Source organism: Lolium rigidum, chromosome 4, assembly GCF_022539505.1.
Source record: "Lolium rigidum isolate FL_2022 chromosome 4, APGP_CSIRO_Lrig_0.1, whole genome shotgun sequence".
NCBI classification, from domain to species: Eukaryota; Viridiplantae; Streptophyta; class Magnoliopsida; order Poales; family Poaceae; genus Lolium; species Lolium rigidum.
In genome coordinates, this window is record NC_061511.1 from 251,732,731 (window position 1) to 251,754,686 (window position 21,956).

Genomic DNA, 21,956 nt, shown 5'->3' on the forward strand with positions numbered 1-21,956 from the left:
TTGAAAATCACCCAACAGATGGAAGCAATGCCAGCAATCTGGTACCCATTGCACTCCACATAAACTTGGCAGCAGTACATTTGTTACAAAACTGACATAACAGATTATCTATCCAGTCACGTTTCAGCAGATTATCTTTAGTTCCAATGGCATTATGCCACATCAGCCACAGCCAAATTTTGTTGTTCAAAGGGATTCTGCTCTTCCACACAGATGCTTAAAGGATCTATTCATCCCATTGCTATACAGGTGTTTGTAAACAGAATTCACACTAGCCATTTTTTGTCCATTTCCAGAAAGGCATGTCTGTATTATCATCAGAAAGGTTGGTTTGAATCAGAAGTCTAATCAATCCACTCGTCTATTCCCGAGGATCAACAGTCAACCATCTTCTAAAGGAGAATCCCCAACCAAGAGAGCCAGAATCTGCAACTGTGATATTTTGTTCATTTGCACCTATGTAGGTGCTTTTGTGGCTTATAAGCCAAATGCCAAAAGCTAAAATTAAGCTCAACCAAACACCCTGGCGCCTGAAGCTGGAAGCTCAGACCAGCCATATTTGCCAGCCACCCCCATGCCATGGCAAAACTCAAGAAGAGCACTGGGAGAAGACCAGCAAGTACCTTATATGGAATTCATGCATACACCCCGGAGAATGGATCCCTTTCTTTCATATGCTAGGATCCCTTTTGCTGGTCCAAAAACTTCATACTATGTCCTTGGTATAGGAGGAAGGCTTGAACAAGTGACATATATCAAGGATCCTACCAGTTCTGTATATGTGGTCGTTACAGACTTACCGTGTACATCATGACTCTTATTTTGAGCAAAAAAAAAAAACACATTGGAAGACTTCGCAAGATACACTTCTAAGGCCACAATAAAATCCTCAGGACCGTGCGTGGATCTCGATGTTGTCGATCAGCCTAACCTTTCCAAACCATGCAGCGACACAGATGACGACAGGGCGATCTATCGTCTCCACAGGTACCAAACTCTCTTGCTCCACAATCTGCATTGGGATCACAAGTTCAATCAATGGAAATAAAAGTTAATTGTATCCTTTCTGTTAGATTAGCAATATGCTGTTCAAAGGAAAACGTCGACAATTATGCTGAATTTGGTTGTCTGATGCTATAAACTATAAAAGTACCATGTCGATTTCGAACGTTCTCAAAGAAAAAACCAGAATCAGTGTCACAACAAAACGGAAAAAGGAAAACACAATTAGTAAGTTGGTCCGAAAAGGTTTCATAAGATGGTCAGTTTGGCATTATTCATTTTCGGAATAACCAAGTTGGAACTTTTAATATAAACAGCAGTATGTTGCTCAAGAAGAAATATCTAAACATTTATGCTGGATTTGAGCCTTGAGGTACAGGTACTACTTGTTTGACAGTCTGACTACAAACTATAACATGTAGATTTCAAATACCGGCAAAAAAAGAAGATTTCCAAAGTTCCGAAGGAGATAACTAGCATTAATATTTTAACACGTATTCAGTAAAATATTACAACACAAAACTAAATAAATTGCTTCAAGGAGAACATCGGCTTTTGAATGAATACGAAAAAGGCTCAAATATTACCTCAACATAGTCAACCTGACCACCAGCTTCAGTCAGTGTCTGCACTATTTGTTTCTTTATATGTTCGCCTGCACTCTTGCTATGATTCAGTGCAGCAGTTCTAGCATTTACCAATGATCTATTAATGGATAACGCCTACAAAAGAAACAACAATAATCAAAGAACAGTTTAAAAATCAATGATATATAGTACAAAATATTTATAAATCATCATATATGGTATCAAAATCATCTGCTCCATGACATGCGTCGACTTCTTAGTGTAGTCTTGTGGGTTGACCAAAACTTCAATAGAAGACAATCATGAATGATACAACACTGACAAATTTAGCTGTGTTTTATAAATGCACCTTACAGAAGTCGGTGATTTTTTTTATCAGTTTAAGTAAAAGACAAACCTTCTCCCTTTCCTCACGTGATAGATGCACATTGCGAGAGCTCATGGCAAGGCCGTCGGCTTCACGCACTATTTCTGATCCTATTATCTCTATGGCAAAGTCAAGGTCACGAACCTGAAAACCACATGAGCATATCTCAGTAACTGAAGCAGCTGAAAATACTCTGAACTAATAGAATCATCATTTGAAAAATGTGACTGAAGGCCTGAAGCATCGAAACAGAAACAGAAACATACAAGGTATCCATATGATAGTCGATTCAAATTGATTATTTAGTCGTAGCAAAAACTCCCCCAAATAACCATTAGGCGCTGCACAAAATTATGCATCAGGTTATCAAGCTGCCCAGCAAGGAAATCTAATGTACCAAAAACGATGTGCAAATAAAGCTGGCTGCTGGGGAGAACAACCTGAACACAGGTAGAGGGCAAGTACAAGATGAGAACCGACCAAACAAACTTACACTGAGAATATATTTACTCATTTAGATTGCACATTGACATTGATTTTGCGACAAACAGGATAAACTAGAGAACATGATTGCGAAACATGAGAACGAACTGCAAATGCAGAGTGATATCAAATCGGTCAATTACCATTCGGCAGATAAGTCGCCACTGCTGGTAATCCTTCTTCCCAAAAACGGCGACGTCGGGCTCGACGATGTTGAACAACTTGGCCACCACGGTGGCAACTCCACGGAAGAAGACGGGCCGGCTGCTCCCGCACAGCCCCTTCTCCAGCCGCTCCACCCGAATCCACGTCTCGTGGCCGTCCCCACCCACCGCCGCCTCCAGGCAGGAGACAGCTGCATCCCCGGAAGCACCGACGGCGGTATGGCCGGGGGCGCCGCGGATGTAGAGGTCCGGGGGGTTGAAGACGGCGTGGACGGCGCCGGTGGAGGCGAGCTTGCGGAGGTCCCCGGCGAGGTCGGAGGGGTAGGTGGCAAGGTCCTCGGTGGGCGCGAACTGGCTGGGGTTGACGTAGATGGAGACGACCACAGCGATAGGGCCGGCTGTGGCCGCCGCCTCGGAGACGAGGGAGAGGTGGCCCTCGTGGAGGAAGCCCATGGTGGGCACGAGCACGACCGTCCTGCCCTCCGCCCGGCGGCGCCGCGACCACGCCCGCATCGCCGCCTTGTCCCGGATCACCTCCGGCTCGCGCGCCGCCGCCGCCATGGGAACAGAGCAGCCCGGAGCAGTTAAAGTGTCGAAGCAGGAGATGAAAGCAAGTCAAAGTTTGGGACAAGCCGTGGATCGGATTCGGAGGGGCCAGGAAGATAATAAGCTTTTTATGGGGGAATTGAATCGGGAAAATGGCCATGAGATTTACTTATGTCTCACATTTATTAAAATTAGGATGCATCTACTCTATTGTTGTCACAGGGCATTACAAACAGGTACAGCGATGGTGGAAATGGACCTAAGTAAACTCCTTTCAATTTCATGTTATCAGAGTTTGCAAGGGAATAAACGGATGGATGGAGAAATTTGTATCAACAGAAGAGAAAGAAGTGCTCCTAAAAGAAACTGCACCAGCTATACTAACATATGCAATGTTGGTTTTCAGATTCCAAAACAAATATGTAAAGGAACCACGAATAAGATGCACTTCTATGCTGGTGAAAAATATGTGTTCTGAAGAAGAAAGGATGCGTGGGCTTCCATGATATCCATTGCTTAATCTTGCCCTCCTTGCAAAACAAGCATGCCATCTTGTTCAAGAATATTATTCATTGTGTGCTAGGGTTCTTCCAGCAAAGTACTTTTCCTCAGGTGATCTACTAAATGCAGAACTGACGAGAGTGTCCTTTTATGTGGAAAAGCATATGGCCAGGTATTCAAACATTGAAGAAAGTCCACTAGTGAGTTGGAGATGGGAGATCTATCAACGTTTGGGAGGACGAGTGGATCTCAAACAACTTGTCATGCAAAGTTTCACCAATAGGGGCCACTCTCTCCTTACTAGAGTGAACGAGTAAATAAACCCATACCAATCAATGGACGGAGAGCTTATCGACCAAAAAATTTAGATAGTTGATGCATGTAGGATCAAGGCTATTGCAATACAGGGATTCATCACACTTTTAGATAGTTGATGCATGTCTTATTATCTGCGATACCTCAAGGCGTTTTATGATTGTATGCAATACGGGGATTCGTCACACTTTTGGTGTGTTGACGACTGAGATTATCTCTTTCAAACATGGTCTAGAGTTAGCCCAATCTATTGGATGCAATCATGACATCATGAACTCAGACTGCATGTGAGTGATTGAGACTATGAAAAATGGGCCCACCATTCATGAAGTAGTGGTTGGGATCTTCCATGACTATTACGATCTAGCATGTGATTTGATCAAAATTTAGTTTGAACATGTACGTATGGAATCAAATAGTGTAGCTCATGAGTTAGCAAAATGGGCAAGAGGTCCTACTCAATTCACTTGGATTGGCGACTCCCCAGCTTGTCTATCCTACTTCTTATATTAGATTATTTAACTTTGATTTCGAATGAATAGAGGTTGAAAAGTTCTTTAAAAACCACACCATGGCTTGGGTATCTTTAGTATTATATTAAAATATGTGAGTTCTATTTTTGGTTACTATAAAATATTTCAAATAGGTGTGATTTTGAATTTTTAACATTGGAGGGTTCAAGTTATTTTTCAAAAAGGCTTGTTTTAATAGCTATATAGGATTCTACTTTGTATTATTCCGCAAGGAATTATTTATAACATTTAGCTTAACATTTAATTGCCTATTTTGAGAATGTCTTCACTTGTGGCATGGATATACCATATTAGATACTCAACGTGACTAACCCTGGCGCGGATTCAGGAAGGTGTATACAAGGCCCATGAAGCCCAATAAGAGTCCAAGAATATAAACTAAACGAAAATAGATAAATATTATGCACATCGGGTAAACCGACATAGATCATTGTAATCGACCCAAGTATGGACTCTAAGACCTAGCCCACTATATAAGGGCTAGGAGGAGCCTCCAGGGAAGGCATTGAAACTCTTGTAACATCAACATTATTGCAAACCCTAATTTCAGTATAATCTCAGCAAATTTAGCCTTCAGTCTGTTTTCATCGGATACCTAGTTTGTGTGAAGTCTTTGAACCCACTAGCTCTATCTCTTTCCTAAAAACCCAAGTCCATACTTATGGGAATTGTTGGGGTTAACCCTCGTCAATGGATATCATTTTATGTGCCCACCTTTTTTCTTAGGGCTTGGAGATCATTAAAGGTATCCAAAATATAATTGGTGGAAGTGTGATTATTGGATCCTTAGAGGTTTTTACTACTACCTCCATACCGGATTAATGGGCGATTACGCATTTCGAGAAACAAGTTTGACTACTAATTTGGTCAACAAAATATGAGATATATGCCACAAAAATTATACCGTTGGATTCGTATTCAAAAAATGTTTTCAATAATATAATTTTTGTGATATATATCTTATATTTTATTGACCAAATTAGTAGTCAAACTTGTTTCTCGAAGTGCGTAATTGCCCATTAATCCGGTATGGAGGTAGTAGTCTTTCATAAGAAGAGATATTTCCTTAGAATTGAGGTTTCGACATACTTTATGGTTTAGATACTTGTCTCATAAACTTGAATGAAATTATAATAAGAAGCATTTAATTGAATCTTATGTTTAGGAAAGGGAGAGTTGAGTTGGTCACTTAGTTCATGTACCTGTCCTTAATTCTAGAGATGAGTAATTGATCCTCCAACTTGAATCTGAGTGTAGAGTTTAGCTCTAAGGTTGATCAACTAATTACCAACCAGTGGTCTAAATCATATACTTCCTCGTTCATAAAAGAATGTCGGAGATTTGTTTAAATTCAGATGTATCTATACACTAAAAAGTATCTACATATATTTAAATTTAGACAAACTTGCGACATCCTTTATGAATAGAGGTAGTATTAAGTACGGAACGGAATGAGTGAACTGCACAGTGAAACACGTCTAGATGCGTGTATTTTTTAAATCTCATACTTCTTTTTTACCGAAAATCTCATATTAAACAGGGAGATTAGTGATATGTTTTTCTTACTCAATAATTATTACCGGCCTATGGATAGCATGTAACTCTAAATCATGTACTCCCTTTGTTCATAAAATAATGTTTGGAGATTTTTCTAAATTCGAATATATCTATACATTAAAGAGTATAAACATATATTTAAAATTAGATAAATTTGAGAAATCCTTTATGGGTAGAGGTAGTATTAAATTTCTTTTGGACTTTTGGATTAAGTTTATCTTCCTAATAACATTCTGAACCAAACATGCGTCTAATATCTGTATATTAATACCATACAAAATGCGTCTAAGAAAACACATGCGGGGCCCTCCCTTAAGAGGCGGTATCGACTGAGAGAGTGAACTTTCAGAACCCGGCGGTATGTGAACCTGCACTAACTCGACCTCTGATTGGTCCTAAAATGTCAGTAGGGCCCACTACTGGAGGTGATAGTTTGTGTATCGTTGTTTAAAGTAGAGCAGAATACATCCGTATGGGTCCACTTTGTAGAGGGGATGATTAAAAAAAGGGGTGCCTCTGCCAGATTCTGCAGCCCAGTTTCGAGCTCCTCGATGGTCCACCGCCGCGCGCGTGCATGCAGGGAAGCGGGCCGCACCGTCCCGATGGTTCACCGCCGCGCGGCTCCACGGTCGAGCTCGTCGTCGGCGCCTATGTCCTTGCCGGCTGCCTCAAGGTGGTCGTCGTCCGCCCCATGGACTTGCCCCGCCGCTCTTCTCATCCCCATGGGAGGCGGACAGCAGCGCGGGCAGTGCGTCCTTCGAAGGACTCCTTCGTCGTGCTCGCCGGGTCGGCGCGCGCCAGTAGCACCAGCTTCTCCACCACGGACGCGTTCCGGCCAAGCCTGCGGCAGTACGTGTGCACGAACGCCAGGTTGAGGACCGCGGCGGCGGCGTTCTCCTTGGCGCGCCCCGTCGCGCCGCCGGGGCCCATGGTGTGGCGACCACCTCCATGGCGCCGTCAGCGTGCACGAAGGCGTGGGGAAGCTGCAACGGTGCCAGGTCGAAGTGCACACACCTTCGCAGCACCATGGCTGGGGTCCGAGTTGCTCGCTGCGGTTTGGTGACTACGCGCTGACCAGGATCGTCGTCTCGATCCAAGCCTCCATGCCTGCGCGGGCAGGGCAGCGGGCCGCGCCGTCCCATGGTCCACCGCCGCGCGGCTACATGGCCGAGCTCGTCGTCATCGCCTGTGTCCCCGTCTCGGACAGAGGTGATGCCTAGCGCCTACCTGGGGCCTCGTTGGCTGCCTCGAGGTGGGCGTCGTCCCCCCATGGCCCCGTCCCGGCGGTGGAGGAAGGTCAGTTCCTGCCATCATCTTCTCTAGGCGCGCGGTGCAGCTATGGAGCAGGAATCGAGGAGATCGGGACTCGGGAGAGGTGGCCGGCGTCCATGAGTCCATCCCCGCCTCGATTGGAAGGAGGCGGCCGGTTTTTCCACTCGAGTACACATCGCAAGCCACACACAAAAAAAGTACCCAGAAGAGGCTGAACCGTCATTCTTGCCGGGTGCTCCACCCACTCGAGCTCCGCGGCGGACTGCTCGGAAAAAAAAAAGCGCGTACACTGCCACGGAGAGGAGCGCGAGCACGGCGGCCATGGAAGCGAGGCTCCTCATTTCCTCAATGCCATGAATTGATGATGGTTGGACGAGAAGACGGCAGCAGTGGGGTGCATAGACAAATTGGAGAGGAGAGAGGAGAACCGCCGTCCAGTCCGAAAAATCTCCGCCGCTGCTCGCCGTCTCGACGCCGAATTTTAGAGGTCAACCCTTCACTTGGAAGAGAAGGGAGAGAGTGCCTACCGCCGGTAGAGAGGCAGAGAGGATGCAGCCTATTCCTGATGATTGATGAGACGATGGTCGTGGTGGGCCAACGGTTTTTTATTTACTTGTCTGTTGTGGTCCCTTTTATCTTTATGCACATGTCCCTGTATTAATACCGTCTCCAACGTGCAATACACAGATGGTCCTTTGAGAAGGTTGTTAATCATGAAGTCAGCTTGTCCGTTGATAGACCGGAGCAAATGCCAGTCGGTTCAACCACGCATTTTCCTATCGACTGATCTCTATAATAGACTCGTCTCCCTAAAACAAATCCACCTCGTCTGCCATGGCGCCGAGCCGCCGGAATCGAGTCTCCGTGGTCGTCTTTCATGCAAAGAAGCAGGCTTTCCTCATCTTCACTTTGAAGATGAAGCACATATTCTCCGACAGACCCGACGAGTCGGATCACGAGGTGCAACGTTTCTTTCCCCCTCCCTTGGCCATCTTCGAGCGCGCCGACGACCCCTGCGAGAACATGGATTTCGCCCTCCTTGGCGCCACCAGCAACATCATCGCCGTCACCAGCAGGACGCGCACCATCGTCTACGACGCCGATTCCAACTCGCTCTCCCCAGGCCCGGATCTTTGCGCCATCAAGCTCGGACCCATCCTGCTGCCCGTCGGAGACAGCGCCTTCTTCGCCATGTCTCGCTACCCGCATGGCGCAGGCCCGCACTTCGAGTCCCTCGACCTCGCTCAAGGCTCCTCGGCCTGCTGGCGCGTCCTCCCGGAGCTCCCTAGCCCGCGCTCTTACCTCATGGACCACAACAGCAGCGAGGTCACGGCCTACTTCGCTGCAGGAACGCATGTCTGGGTGTCCCTGCACGGGATGGGCACCTTCTCCTTCGACATGGCCACACGACAGTGGCGCAAAGAGGGGACGTGGATGCTGCCCGTCATTGGCCGGGCGGTCTTCGCCCCCGCCGGAGGAGAAGGAGGAGGCGGCCCCCAGCTGTTGTTTGGATTCCGCGACAACGCCGCACACCTGTGTGCATGCGACATAGAAGCCAGCCCTCCGGTGATCCTGGTCACCTGGGAAGACAACGCCTACCCCCACTGAAAAAAATCCTATGAGACCTGGTCTATCATCTCAGCAGGATAGACCCACCCCGATGGATGACACCTGGCCACTCAGAGAAAACAAAGGCTGCAAATCACGATTACCATAATTATAGGATGGGAAGGAGCCGGTAAGTGAGACATGCGTGCTTTTAGATTAGAGTGGCCAGGTGTCATCCATCGGGGTGGGTCTATCCTGCTGAGATGATAGACCAGGTCTCATAGGATTTTTATCCCCAGGAGTGGTGCCACCGCATCCGCTGTGGTATGGCCTCCAGACTTGGCGACATCGCCTATTTTGGGGGCGGCAGATTCTGCACCGCCATTGTAATGAGTGGCGAGTACAATAACCCGCTCCAATTCCTCTGCATCACCGCACTCGAGGTCGCCGCCAATCTTGAGCTCATCAAGCGCAGATTCCGCTGCTACTTGATGGAACCAGAGGAGGAAATCGCTTATTTCGTCTCGAAGCCATGATCAACTGTAAATCTGTCCTAGTACTACTAGTGTACGTTTTTCAACGAATGAATGAATGAAAAGGCAAATCTTTTTTTCTTTCAAAAGGGCCACCAGGCCCCCAAATTCAATTAAGAAACTACTAGAGTACTGGACAGTGGTGTGAGTCTCATCTATACCAATATAAAAAAAAGCACAGAGGGGGCAGAACCAACTGAACACGGCCATCAGATGGACATCTAACGCTCCAAATCTTCATCATAATTAGCGCTAAAACATCCCAGGCTGACAACTCCCCACCACTAAATTAGATCGACATCTTCCAGCTAATCACCCGGCCCTAATCCCTCAAACAACGCCGCCGCACCGTCGCTCAGGCCGACGTCATCCATCACCTACAGCGCCGCCAGCCAGCCAGCGTCGTCTCTCACAAGCGCGGGCGCCGCCGCACGTCGCCCGTCACCCGCCGCACGTCCCGTCACCCGCCGCCCGCCGCACGTCGCCCGTCGCCCGCCGCACGTCCTGCCGCTCGTCGCCCGTTGCCCGTCGCACGTCACCAGCGTCGTCCCTCACAATCGCGGACGCTGCCGCACGTCTGCCTCCTCCCCTCAATTGATCCTGCAGCCGCCGCCGTGCGCGAGCCCGCCCGGCTTCTCTGCATCGCCGTCCGACATCACATCCCCTGCACTGTCGTCTTGCTGGCCGGCCGCCCCTTGAAATCCTACACGGCGCCAGTCGTTGCAAACCTGCAAACGAATTGGACACTGCAAAATCAAGGTCTGTTTTCAGAATTCATTGCCAACTACTTTCTAATTGTTTTGGAATAATCCCAAGGAGTAGGGAGCAACCGGTTATCTCCTTTGCTTCTGATACAGTGTTTTACTTATCTCCTTTGCTATTGATAGTCCCCTCTGGTAGTTCAGTTAGTTTACTTGTTGCTGCATAGAGCGGCTGGTAGCATGTTAACCACGTTGCTACAAGCATAGGTTATTAATTCCCCTCCCTTTTCTATTTTGATGTTAAGTTTAAGATTCATGGATTCTGAAAAAAAAACTGTATGTGTTTTGCCACATATGCGCTACTACTACAAGTTTGAAAGTTGTTTTTGTATCTTATTGATATAAATCTTGGCATTTTCAGGCCTCGATTCACAATTACAAAGAACAGACCGTGGATTCTGCTTATTGAATCCTGCATAGCTGGATCATCTAATCAAGTTGTTGGACCATATAGGTTCAGTTTGAGTTCCTTTTTTTTCATTTTCCTTCCTATTGCAAAATCCTTTGTTGGTACTTTTCACTTTTTTTTTGCATAAAGCGGATGAATCTTTCAGTATAACGCACACACTAGATCAAAATGTTCATCGTTAGTTTGGCACTGACATAGCAAGTATCGTATGTTCTCATCTGAAGTGTGTGCGTATTCAGAAACTACTACCTAAAATATGCGTTGCGGATGCTCTAATTTGCAGTTAGTTTCATGGCTACAGTTACATAATGTTAGCACTCTCACAATATGCAGTTAGTTTGTCTGTTTGATGCATAGTTCTTGACATACTTCTATGATCTCACATGTTTACTGAATATCACCAATCAAAGCCTGCTTCATACACCAGCTATCAAAACAAATTTAGTGATTTTCTGTCGAGCATCATATTCAGCAATTATTTCCAGCAAAACATTGCAACCAATATGAAGTAGTTATAACATGTATAATATTTTATGGGTCTTCTAACTTTACAGGGAAGAGGTATTCTATAATATCAATTACATTTAGGAAAAGTGTAAGCCAAAACTACACATGTCAGCGTCAAACGCACCCCTTTTGAAGACATCACCAATGGCCAGAATCAATCATAGTGATTTAATTTGCCATGCTGACTATATAATCCCCTCCATATGCAGCCAGAGCCAACGCACAAGTCCTTTTCCTTACCTCATGGACCACTTGGCCGGTGTCTATGTTTCCGACGCTGCCAAGCCGCCTCTTCGTCAACCCTGCTGGATGGCACACTCGACTGCCAGGTTTGCTATCACTTAGTTTTGAACAACAAAGTATTAATAAGTAGTCCGAATTGGTAGATGGAATTATGTAGGTTTGCTAATCAGTATTTTGTTTTCATCTACGTTGTTAGTATTGTATATATCTTTTTATAGATCAAATCATGATTTACTTAGTGGGAATATTGTCGTTTCAAGCCGCTACAAATCATTACATCTATATAGCAATGGTCCTCATGCCCCCCTCTGGTGGTTCGTTTTTTTTCAAACTACGTCTTTAATTTTCTGCCACACCACGATAAGGTACATGTGTTTCCTAATTAACCATATATATACTTCTGTTTACAGGAACAATATGTTGCCACACTACGTTTTTAATGCTATTATACTTCCCTAAATTGTTGATATATCTCCTATATTACACGTACTTGGCTGTACTGAATTTTTCTTATATTTATCAGACAACCTACTCAGTTGCCTATTGTACTAAACTTTCTGAAATTTTGCATCTATGGACACATGTACTCAGTTTGTTGAAACTTACGTCTGCTTCATGTTCATAACTTCACATAGCACGGGCTAATCTTCCCTTCAGGTTTGCATGTATAAGACTGAATTTTGTTGTCTGGAAGTTGTTCTGAGAATGGGTTGCATCTGTGATGATATTTATCACCTAAGATTACACGTGCATTGCACGTGCACAATTACTAGTTACATGAGAAACATCAAAGAACCAGAGCACATAACCGAAGCTAAAAGGCACTCGGACTACTACAGCTCGGAACCAACTAAAACCAACATCCAAGAAAACTGAACACTTTTTATTTGGTCTGCACAACTTTTCGAGTAGAGGATCTTCATCTGGATAATTAGAGCTTCAAATATCGCAGATCCTCCTCACTCCAGGTGCCCAGCCGTGCCGACGACCAAAAACTACTATTGCGACTTTACGAAGGCGATCAGAAACCCCTAATCGACCTTTTGCACCTTTTCTTTGTGGAGAACTTTCAAGCCAACACAAAGAGAAAACAACATCAGTAGAATCCTTAGGTAACTTTCTTTGAAAACAATCAACATTTCTTGTCTTCCATAGATTCCACAGCAAACCAGCAGCCCCTATCATAGCAACAATTCTATTTTTTCCAGAAAACTATGGGATCCAGTTTTGGCATAATTCAAAGGAGTTCTTAGGCCTAGAAAACACACCCAAAATACTCCCTACCACGTTCCAGTTATATTTAGCCATGGGATAGTCAAAGAAAAGATGATTCAACGATTCATATCCTCCACAGAACTCACAAAAGTTAGAACCTTTCCAACCTATTTTAATTAGGTTATCTTTAGTTAACACTTTGTTCTTAACCAAAAGCCACGAAATGCCTTGATTTTAGAGGTAGTGTCAACCTCCAAATCATCTTATAAGGAAAAAGCACCCTACGAGCCGATAGATACGCGTACATATATTTAACCGAGAAAGCCCTGACTTGGTTAAGAGCCAACTCACTTTGCCAGGTTCCTCTGAAAGGGTGGTCTGACTACACATATCCAATAAGTTGTTCCACATTTCCAAAGTTTCACCATATAAAGATCTTCTAAATCTAATGTAGTTAAAATTCTAAGCAAAAAACTTTAGCAACTGTAATTTGATGAGCAAAAGAAAGAGTATATAACCTAGGAAAAAGAACACAGAGAGGTTTATGTCCTACCCAAACATCTTCCCAAAATCTCGTTTTTCTTCCCATCACCTACTATCCTTTTACATCTACCATAAATAACATTCTTCACTTCCATCAGCCCAGACCAGAAGTGAGAAAAACAAACATATTTTTGATCTTGAGTAATTTTCCTGTTTTTCAAACACTTAGCTAAAAGTAACTTCTGCCAGTCCCCATCTTCATTTCTCAACCTCCACGTCCATTTACAAAGTAAGCCAATATTCTTTAATTATAAATTAGTGACATCCAACCCACCTTAATCTCTAGGGCAACAAACATCACTTCACTTAACTAAATGGTACTTCTTAACCCATCTTTTTCGTGCCACAACACTCAAGCTCTAAAGAAATCCATACTCTTTAGAACTCCCTTAGGTCTCTAAAGAAAGAAAGCATAAAGTTAGGTACACTACTTAAGCAAGTCTCAAATTGTGTAATGGTTGTATGTATTGCCAATGCGATATTTACTCTTGGTTCTCGACTAGTATCGGTGCTGCAAGCTAGTAGCGTACCAACTCTTGACAAAGAGGAAACAGGTACAGAAAGAGCCCCATGGTCCTCTTCTCTCTCATCGCCTCAATTTATTTAGTAAGTGAGGTTTTAAATTTTCTGGCTAGGAGAGGTGCGTGCTTTGGTTAAATCTTAGGACTGTCTAATCATCATCTAGATGATTTTTCAACTGGCCTTAAGTTAGTTTATGTTTTCCCACTCTAATAAAAAGTCAAAATTATATGGATCAACCCCTCTGCCATCTTCATTCCGCGTTAGTGTCCGTTAGGTTGGCTGATTCTGTCATTATTTTTTGCTCTATCTTTTGCATCTTGATTATTCTCCTAATATCGGGTGAAAGGAAGGTATAAGAACAAAGTGGCACAAGCCAGACTAACCTTGTAGGTTGCTTAAAGCTGCATGAACCATCAAGCCAATATGTTAGAACGTAAAATTATTGAACCCACAGCGACACACATGGCAATAAAGATTGTCTAACATGTTGCTTCGTTGCAGAACTAACATGCAAAAAACCGAGAAGATAAAAACAATAAACACGAGAACTACTATCTTCGTCCAAATATAAGTAACTTATTTTTTTTATTTAGATATGGATGTATCTAAACTTGTAGACGCTTTTAGTATGTAGAAATGGGAAACAAAATAGCACGCTGTTTCGGAGTGTGCATATATGGAACATGGGGGCATGTGAACTCACTTTTTGAAAAGTTTCGTTTGTGATGTCAAAACATGTTTTAAAAATCGAAACACAAAATGATTTCCCAGATGCTCTCAAATATGTGCCCTGGACATGAGTTTCGTGACGAAAAAATCTTTTATTTTATCTCGGCAAAAATGTGAAATTTTGCAGGGCTATATAGCAGTATATATGTGACGTATTTTGTCTTTTTTAGATTCTGAAATAAAAAAGTGGTTTCTCCGCGAAAACTTTCTACGCACACATGAAACATGCGTACTTACCCGGATATTTTAATTTCAGAATTTTTTAACATTTGGAAAATGCATTTCCAACTAGGGTTCACATGCACCCAGGTTCAAACCGGACTTTTCCGCTGTTTCGGCGCTAATAGCACGCTATAGCGTTTCTTTACATGCCACGCTACATCATTTCGGCGCTATAGCATGCTATTAGCGCGCTATAGCACGCTAATAGCGTATTTTTCGACCGACGCTATTTTTTTATAGCACGCTATTTTTTTCCTTGATTGTAGATACATATGTATCTATATAAAATTGAGTTACTTATTTTAGGATGGAGAAAATACTAATCACACTAATATCACATCGCACTTGCCACCATCACTGTTATTCATAGGCCGAAGCACTAAGACTACTCATAGTGGGAGTAACTTCACTAGTAACTAAGTGTCCAACTCATCAAATTTGCTTATGTGACAGTGAGTTAATGAGGAGAGAGGAGGATAGAGTAACATAGCTAGTTACTATAACATCACACTTTTTTTTAGATAACATGCAAGATTTTGTCTGACTTTAAATTAATAAAGCCATATGGTATAGGTTTATATTACACACTGCTGCACATGCAGCTTCGCCAAACACTAGGGGTAGGATCAAGTTCAACAAAAGCTAATTAATGAAAACATCTATAATACTACTTTGATGTTACTAACCACTATGATGTTACTGCTCTATGTTACTTCCGACTATGACTAGTCTAATGAACGACCCAACGGATCTAGAGTTAATGTCCGTGGGACAAAAACATCACACACTATGATATCAATCTTTTGGCCATGATTAGCACACTACGATGAAAACATTGAAGATTCTTTGGTTCAAAGGATTTGCATAGAAATTCCAGAGCATTAAAATCCTTAGGGTTATTTTCCTATACTGGTTGTTTGATTTGTACAAACTTTTTCTAAAACTCTGTTGCGCTATATTTCATTGGAAGTCTAACATGCGCTCAATTTTTTTAGTATCCTTTACTTTTTCGGTGATAGAATCAAACAAATTTTGGAACACATAAATCTATGTAGGATTTAAGCTGACATGACATTATAATCCAATATTTTATTATTTTTTACTATTCCTGTGTTTTGAGAAATCCGCGAACCAAATAGGCCTTTATTCTGCATGACACCGTCGAGACTCTATGTTTTCCAATATTTTTTGTGGGGATGGCGGTGTTGTTAGCCTAGTTCGTAGGTAGTGAGCCCATTGTTCTTGCAGTTTTTTCTTATCAAGTTTTCATATCATTAACTGGGCCAAAAGTATCTGATTAAAACTGGACAACCATTGTCCATTTGCCGTACAAAAAACGGGGCAACTACATTGTCGTTCCGTCTCTACAGTTGAATCAGCAGGGTACTCTTCAACATCCGGGAGGTCAGGACCGGGAGGAGACCGGACAAAATTTAACGTCAAGGCTCAAGGACAATGGTGTCCGTTGCCTGCAACACATGCACCTATGCCTATTTTTGCCTCTCTCTGACCCTGTCTATGTTCTCCAACCACCATTAAGCCATCCTAAGGTAACGAAGAGTGCGATCATCCTGAAGCTGCTCCTAACCACTCGTGTCCAACTACCCCGGCCTATATAACCCTGTTCCAAGCATCGATGGATCATCAAGCTAAATAAGACTCTCCCAACTAATAAACTCCCATCTCGCACCACCTCGCCTGCCAGTATCCACGCACCGCCGTCCGTACGAAATGGAGATGAAGAAGATCGCCTTCGCCGCCCTCGTCGTCGCCGCCTCGGCCACCGCCGTCGTGGCCTCCGAGGAACATGCCACAAGCGAGGCCTCTGGCGTTGCAGTCGCCCCCGTTGCCCTCGTCGCCTCCTTCCTTGCATACTTCCTCTACTGATGCAGACACCAGGGGAGGGGTTCCTACTTCCTAGCACCGCATTAGTCGCACGTGTGTATACGTGCGAGTGATATGGTGTAGCTTTTACTATTTTCATGTGATCAAGTACGGTTGACCACTGATACATACTGTATGTAATGTAATCAGGCGGATGTTTGCCGTACAAGTTTATTTATTTTTCTGTCTTATGTAAACCAATGTATTTCTTGAATTGAATATATCATATCCAAGTTCAGTTTACAGTTGGTGTTATCTCCTCCTGTCGTTGCAAATATTATGATGCACTCTGGTCAAAACGATGAAAAATTAAGAAAATGAGAGAGCTTCCGTGTGCCATTCGTAAGGGGCTCAATTCTGTCTCTCTCACACAGACGCACGCACTGCTGAAAGGTTTGTTCCCTACAGTACCGCCGCGGCTGCATAACTATTTTGAGTTCTTTCCATGAATTCTGTTTTTTCAACTGACTATTTTGTGAGCTCTAGCTAGTAATAAGTGTATAAAAGACCATTCTATGTTACTTATTCTCTATTAATATTTATTATCACTTGGCACCAAAATGGATCTGCATTGAGCTTTAAGAACTTATGTTTGTACGTGGAAAGAGAAATCTTAGCAGCGGGTTGAGTTCATCGTAAGTTACATACTCCCTCCAGCCTAAATATTTATCGCAGATCTAGGTGAAATATAGCCTAAAATATTTCTAGATTCATTTCACATGCGACAAGTATTTAGAGCCGGAGGGAGTACTTCAGATTTGAAAATAAAATCATGTTCACTCTTATTAGGGGCATGTAGAGAATTTACTCGAAGGAAAGAGGAATCTAAATTATGAGCACTCTTAACAAGTTAGGCCAAATTTGGTATTGGTGGCTTTCAAAACAATTTTATATATTTCTTTTTAAAATTTATTTGGTCAAAATAATAATTTACAATTATAATAACAAAAATCTTAATATCCCTCGGATTCATATTAGTTGACTCAACTTTGTCTAAATATGGATGCATTTAGACACATTTGTTAATTAGTTGACTCAACTTTGTCTAAATATGGATGCATTTATAGGAGTCAAGTAATATGAATCAGAGGGAGTAGAAAATTTACATGTGGTCTATTGTTCATCACAAAAATCTTAATAGAAATTTTACATGGTTCAAAAACCTCTTGGTAACAATTTATACCTGTGCCAAGACTCAAGTCTCAACTCAATAACCCCATAATTTCTACCATGACGTACCTACTATTCTACCTTCATCTCAAGGCTTAAGGTTTATATTTTTTTAGAAAGTCAAACTATGTTAAGTTTAATCAAGTTTTTATCAAAAATCATTACCATGTAAAATACAAAATCAATATCATTAGATATATAATGAAATATATTTTCATATAGTATCTACAAAATATCATATTTGTTGATAGATTCTTAAAGTAGTTTGGTCAAAATTTACTTGTTTTAACTTTTTTTTAATATAAGCCTCAAGCCTTGGATGGAGGTAGTATGTAATTAAAACAATGAAAAAGCAAAACCACCACAATCTTTTGTGTAAGCTAAATTTGGTATGTTGATCTTGTGTCGCCCTAATTAATTATAATGACACAAAGATTAAAGTAAGAATGTGTATTTGAAATAGCGACTGATATCAATGACTTTACAAAGAGAAGTCACCGTGCGACTTTCCTATGCGAGTGCCATCCTATCAAAATCCAAGGCACACATCTGATCCAAAATTTGAACTTAAAATTCAAACTATTCTAGAAAAATTGAAAAAAGTAAATCATATATCCTCCATTGAGTATTCTCAGAAAGTTTCATTTCTTCTGAGTAATTGGATTATGAGTACTTGGTTTATGATTCAATTGAACAATTGGTTTATGATTCAATTGTTTTTTATGAGTAAATCATATATATGCTAACAATACATACCCATTTGTCTCCTCAATATCAACTTCAAATTATTCACAAATGTTACAACTATTAGGCTTAGTTGGGTGGAAGATCATGCGGTTCGACCGAACTAGATAGCCTTTGTGCAAGGTAGGAACATCACAAGAAGGTTCATGAATTATACCAAAATAAAATGAGTGGTGTTATTTTTAAAATTTGACTTATAAAGGCTTCTGGTAATGTCAAATAATCATTTCTTCAACAAACATTGAGAATATATGGTTTCTCTATAAAGTGGCATGCATTGGTCTATAATTTTATTTTATGGAGACAGTGTCGCCATAAAAGTCAATGATGATATGTGTCATTACTTCCAAACACAAAAGGATTCTTTTTTTGAGCCATGCACTACCCATGTTATGTAACATTATTAATGTTGCGCTTGCTATACTTACGAAACGTGTGGAAATATAAGATCGAATTGCAGGATTGGTGCCACATCCGATGGATGCATGGTGGAGTCTCTATCATATAATATGCCCATGATATGATACTCTTTATAATATGGCCTTCAAAACAATTAGAATCTAAAGTCAATACTCTCAGCATTCGAGCAACCTTAGGGTATATCGAAGAGTTGAAGAAGATTGAGAAGGACAAGAAGAGAATTGAAGAAGATTGATGAAGACAAGAATACAATTGAAGAAGAAAAGATGCAAGTACAGTTGCATTTAGCGGATATCATCCATGCACTCAAGAGTCAAGACCAAGGCAGATGCAAATAAGTTGAAGATGATTAAAAAATATGCTCTCGAGAGAAATTTTAATACAATATGTATGCACTTCAATTTTTATTCTAATCGCAGTTGTATTTACAATTTAAGGATTATCAAGATGCATGAATTAGTAGTTTTCCAAATCTTTGAACAAGTTTATAAAGCACTTCAAGTATATTTATGAAATAAATAAATTGTTGAAATAGACTAGTCATGAGCCGTGTGGCTTTGCACAGTCTATAAAATCACTCGAAATTGCTACTACCTCTATCCCAGTGGGTAGTACCTACGCGTATCTATAGGTTGTTAATTTAATAAATATAAAATAAGTTGTACAATATAAAATTATACCATTAGAAAGTATAACATCTCTAGTTTCCAAAAATATATAATTTATATTATATTAGTTAAATTTATAACCTAAAAATACATGTACAACCTGTACACGGGATGGATGGAGAAGTGTGTAAACGATTTTAAACGCAAAATTGTAGGCCTCAACTAAAGATACTCTTACTTCCAGCCTAGCAAATTAAGCGACTGAAGCGGCTCGCAATTACATGAAAAAAATTACCTCTGTTTATAAAAGAGTGTCACAAATTTGTTTAAATTTAAATGTATGTATATATAACTTCTCTAGATATATCTAAATTTTGATAAATCTCCCATATTTTTTATGGATGGAGGGATTTTATGGACTGAGTAGTAATCCACAATCTCTGTCAAATCAAACGATATAAAAAGAACAAAGCTCTAATCCCCGGCCTCGGCCGCGTCTAAAACCCTAGAAAAATCCGCCGGCGAGTAACGAGGTGATGGATCAGCGGTTGTTCCCGACTGTAACCGAGCGGGAGTTCATCGAGCACGCCTTGGACTCGGGCCTCCGCGTCGATGGCCGCGGCCCCTTCGACTTCCGGAACCTCAAAATCGCGTTCGGCAGGTACCTCGGCTCGATCCCCTTCCAATCCCTTCTTCCATCGTTCACGATTGGTGCTTCTGCTGCCGCGACGGCGTCTATTGCCGCCGCCGGCCGCTTCAATGTTTTCTGAAGTTGCTGTTGGAGTCTGTAGGGAGGATGGCTCGGCGGAGGTGGAGCTCGGCGAAACGCGCGTGATGGGCTATGTTACCGCCCAACTGGTCCAGCCGTACAAGGAGAGGCCTAACGAAGGGACGCTAGCTATATTCGCCGAGTTCTCGCCCATGGCTGATCCTGCCTATGAGCCCGGGCGACCTGGGAAAGCAGCGATTGAGCTGGGTCGTGTCATCGATCGCGGCCTAAGGTTTCCGGATTTCCCTGTGAACCTTCTAGGTAGAAGAGTCTAATTGTAGAGTTAAATGAGGATTTTCGGTGTTTCACAGGGAGAGCCGAGCCGTGGATCTGGAGTCCATGTGTGTTGTTGCCGGGAAGCATGTCTGGTCTCTGCGTGTCGACCTTCACGTTCTGGGCAATGGGGGGTATGTATGAGTTGTATATATCGCAAACTGATGTAATTATTGAGTGAGTGATTGTGGTCTTAGTGCTAACCGGGTGACATGACATGGTTGAATTCCTCAGGAATCTAATTGATGCGGCTAACATCGCTGCATTGGCAGCTTTGTCGACATTCCGAAGGCTAGAATGCACTGTTGGTGGGGATGATGGTCAGCAACTTACAATTCATGACCCTGATGTAGGTTTATATTGGATATTCTCTTGCTCATTCATTCGTCAATATTCTAGGTCATCTACAAAGCACCTTCAAATTATCTTATGTTTGTACTGTATTTTACAGGTCAGGGAGCCACTTCCGCTAACAATCCACCACCTCCCCATAGCTGTAACCTTTGCTTACTTTGGTGATGGCAATATCATGGTATGTTTCATAGTTCTAATTTTGAAAGGGTACTGTTAGTCACCATGTTGCTCTCATCTTCTGATATTTTTTGGCTGAATTTTTGGTGTGCAGGTTGTTGATCCAACATTTAAGGAAGAAGCTGTTATGGGAGGAAGAATGACAGTTACGGTTAACTCGAATGCTGATGTCTGTTCCATTCAGAAAGCTGGTGGAGAGGGTCTCATTCCAAGTGTTGTAATGCAGTGTTTAAGGATTGCTTTACTTAAAGCTGCTGATATAACCAACGAAATAAAAATCAAGGTGAGTCAGCGGTAGTTGTTTATGTGTGTGTCCGTGTGCGTGCATGAAGAAACAAATTGTGTGCGTATGCACAATCTCGGAGACAACCGGTGATGCTAAGCAGCTAAGCAAAGGTGATGACAGTCAGTAGAATGTAAAATGGATTTCACACTTGACTGGGGACCGAACTGTTAAACGCAAACAAACCTCCATCTTCTTTGGTGGCCCATCAATTTTTTAGTTACTAGAGTGATGTACTTGTTCTCTGAATCCTAGTATTAAATAGTTGATTGATATAAGTTTCCCAATTACCCTGATTTTGCAATGTAGCCATCCATACTCCAAATGAGTTTCATTAAGCTCTCGCAGAATCTTTCAGTTGATATAAGCAGCATATTTTTCTAGTTACATGATATGAGTGTTACTATCTATAATGAACTTCCCGGACATGTAATGTTGCTAGGTTGGGGTCATGGTTTAGTTGGAAATTGTAGTCATATCACTCACCACAAAATAAGATAGGTACATGGAATGGAAGAGATGATATAATTTAAATTAATTAGGTTTTTAGCTTCTACTTTCGTTTAGAATTTAGGCATTATTTTTTCCCTTGCTTCCGAAAAAGAGTCAAGATATAGTGGGGTACATGGCATGGGGCCAGGGTCTCCGTTTTTGTCCATATTTTGGCCCAATTCTCTCTCAAATACACAGATGGGAAGTGGATGAGTGGTCTATC

At 42.2% G+C, this 21,956-nt stretch overlaps 2 protein-coding genes across 2 annotated transcripts; one reads left to right on the top strand and one right to left on the bottom strand.

Moving 5' to 3' along the window:
* Positions 1-427: 427 nt before the first annotated feature.
* Positions 428-3,245, bottom strand: LOC124707507 (pantoate--beta-alanine ligase-like). Its single transcript, XM_047239165.1, has 4 exons — positions 2,583-3,245; positions 1,987-2,100; positions 1,590-1,724; positions 428-1,012 (listed from the first exon to the last, which is right to left on the bottom strand). Exons 1-4 carry the CDS (start codon positions 3,162-3,164, stop codon positions 890-892), a joined length of 954 nt encoding a protein of 317 aa, XP_047095121.1. The 5' UTR covers positions 3,165-3,245; the 3' UTR covers positions 428-889.
* Positions 3,246-19,921: 16,676 nt separating this feature from the next.
* Positions 19,922-21,625, top strand: LOC124648589 (exosome complex component RRP45B-like). The gene is made up of 7 exons (XM_047188319.1): positions 19,922-20,046; positions 20,177-20,386; positions 20,466-20,561; positions 20,662-20,776; positions 20,879-20,959; positions 21,053-21,241; positions 21,551-21,625. The coding sequence occupies exons 1-7, from the start codon at positions 19,922-19,924 to the stop codon at positions 21,623-21,625; spliced, it is 891 nt and encodes a 296-aa protein (XP_047044275.1).
* Positions 21,626-21,956: the final 331 nt, after the last annotated feature.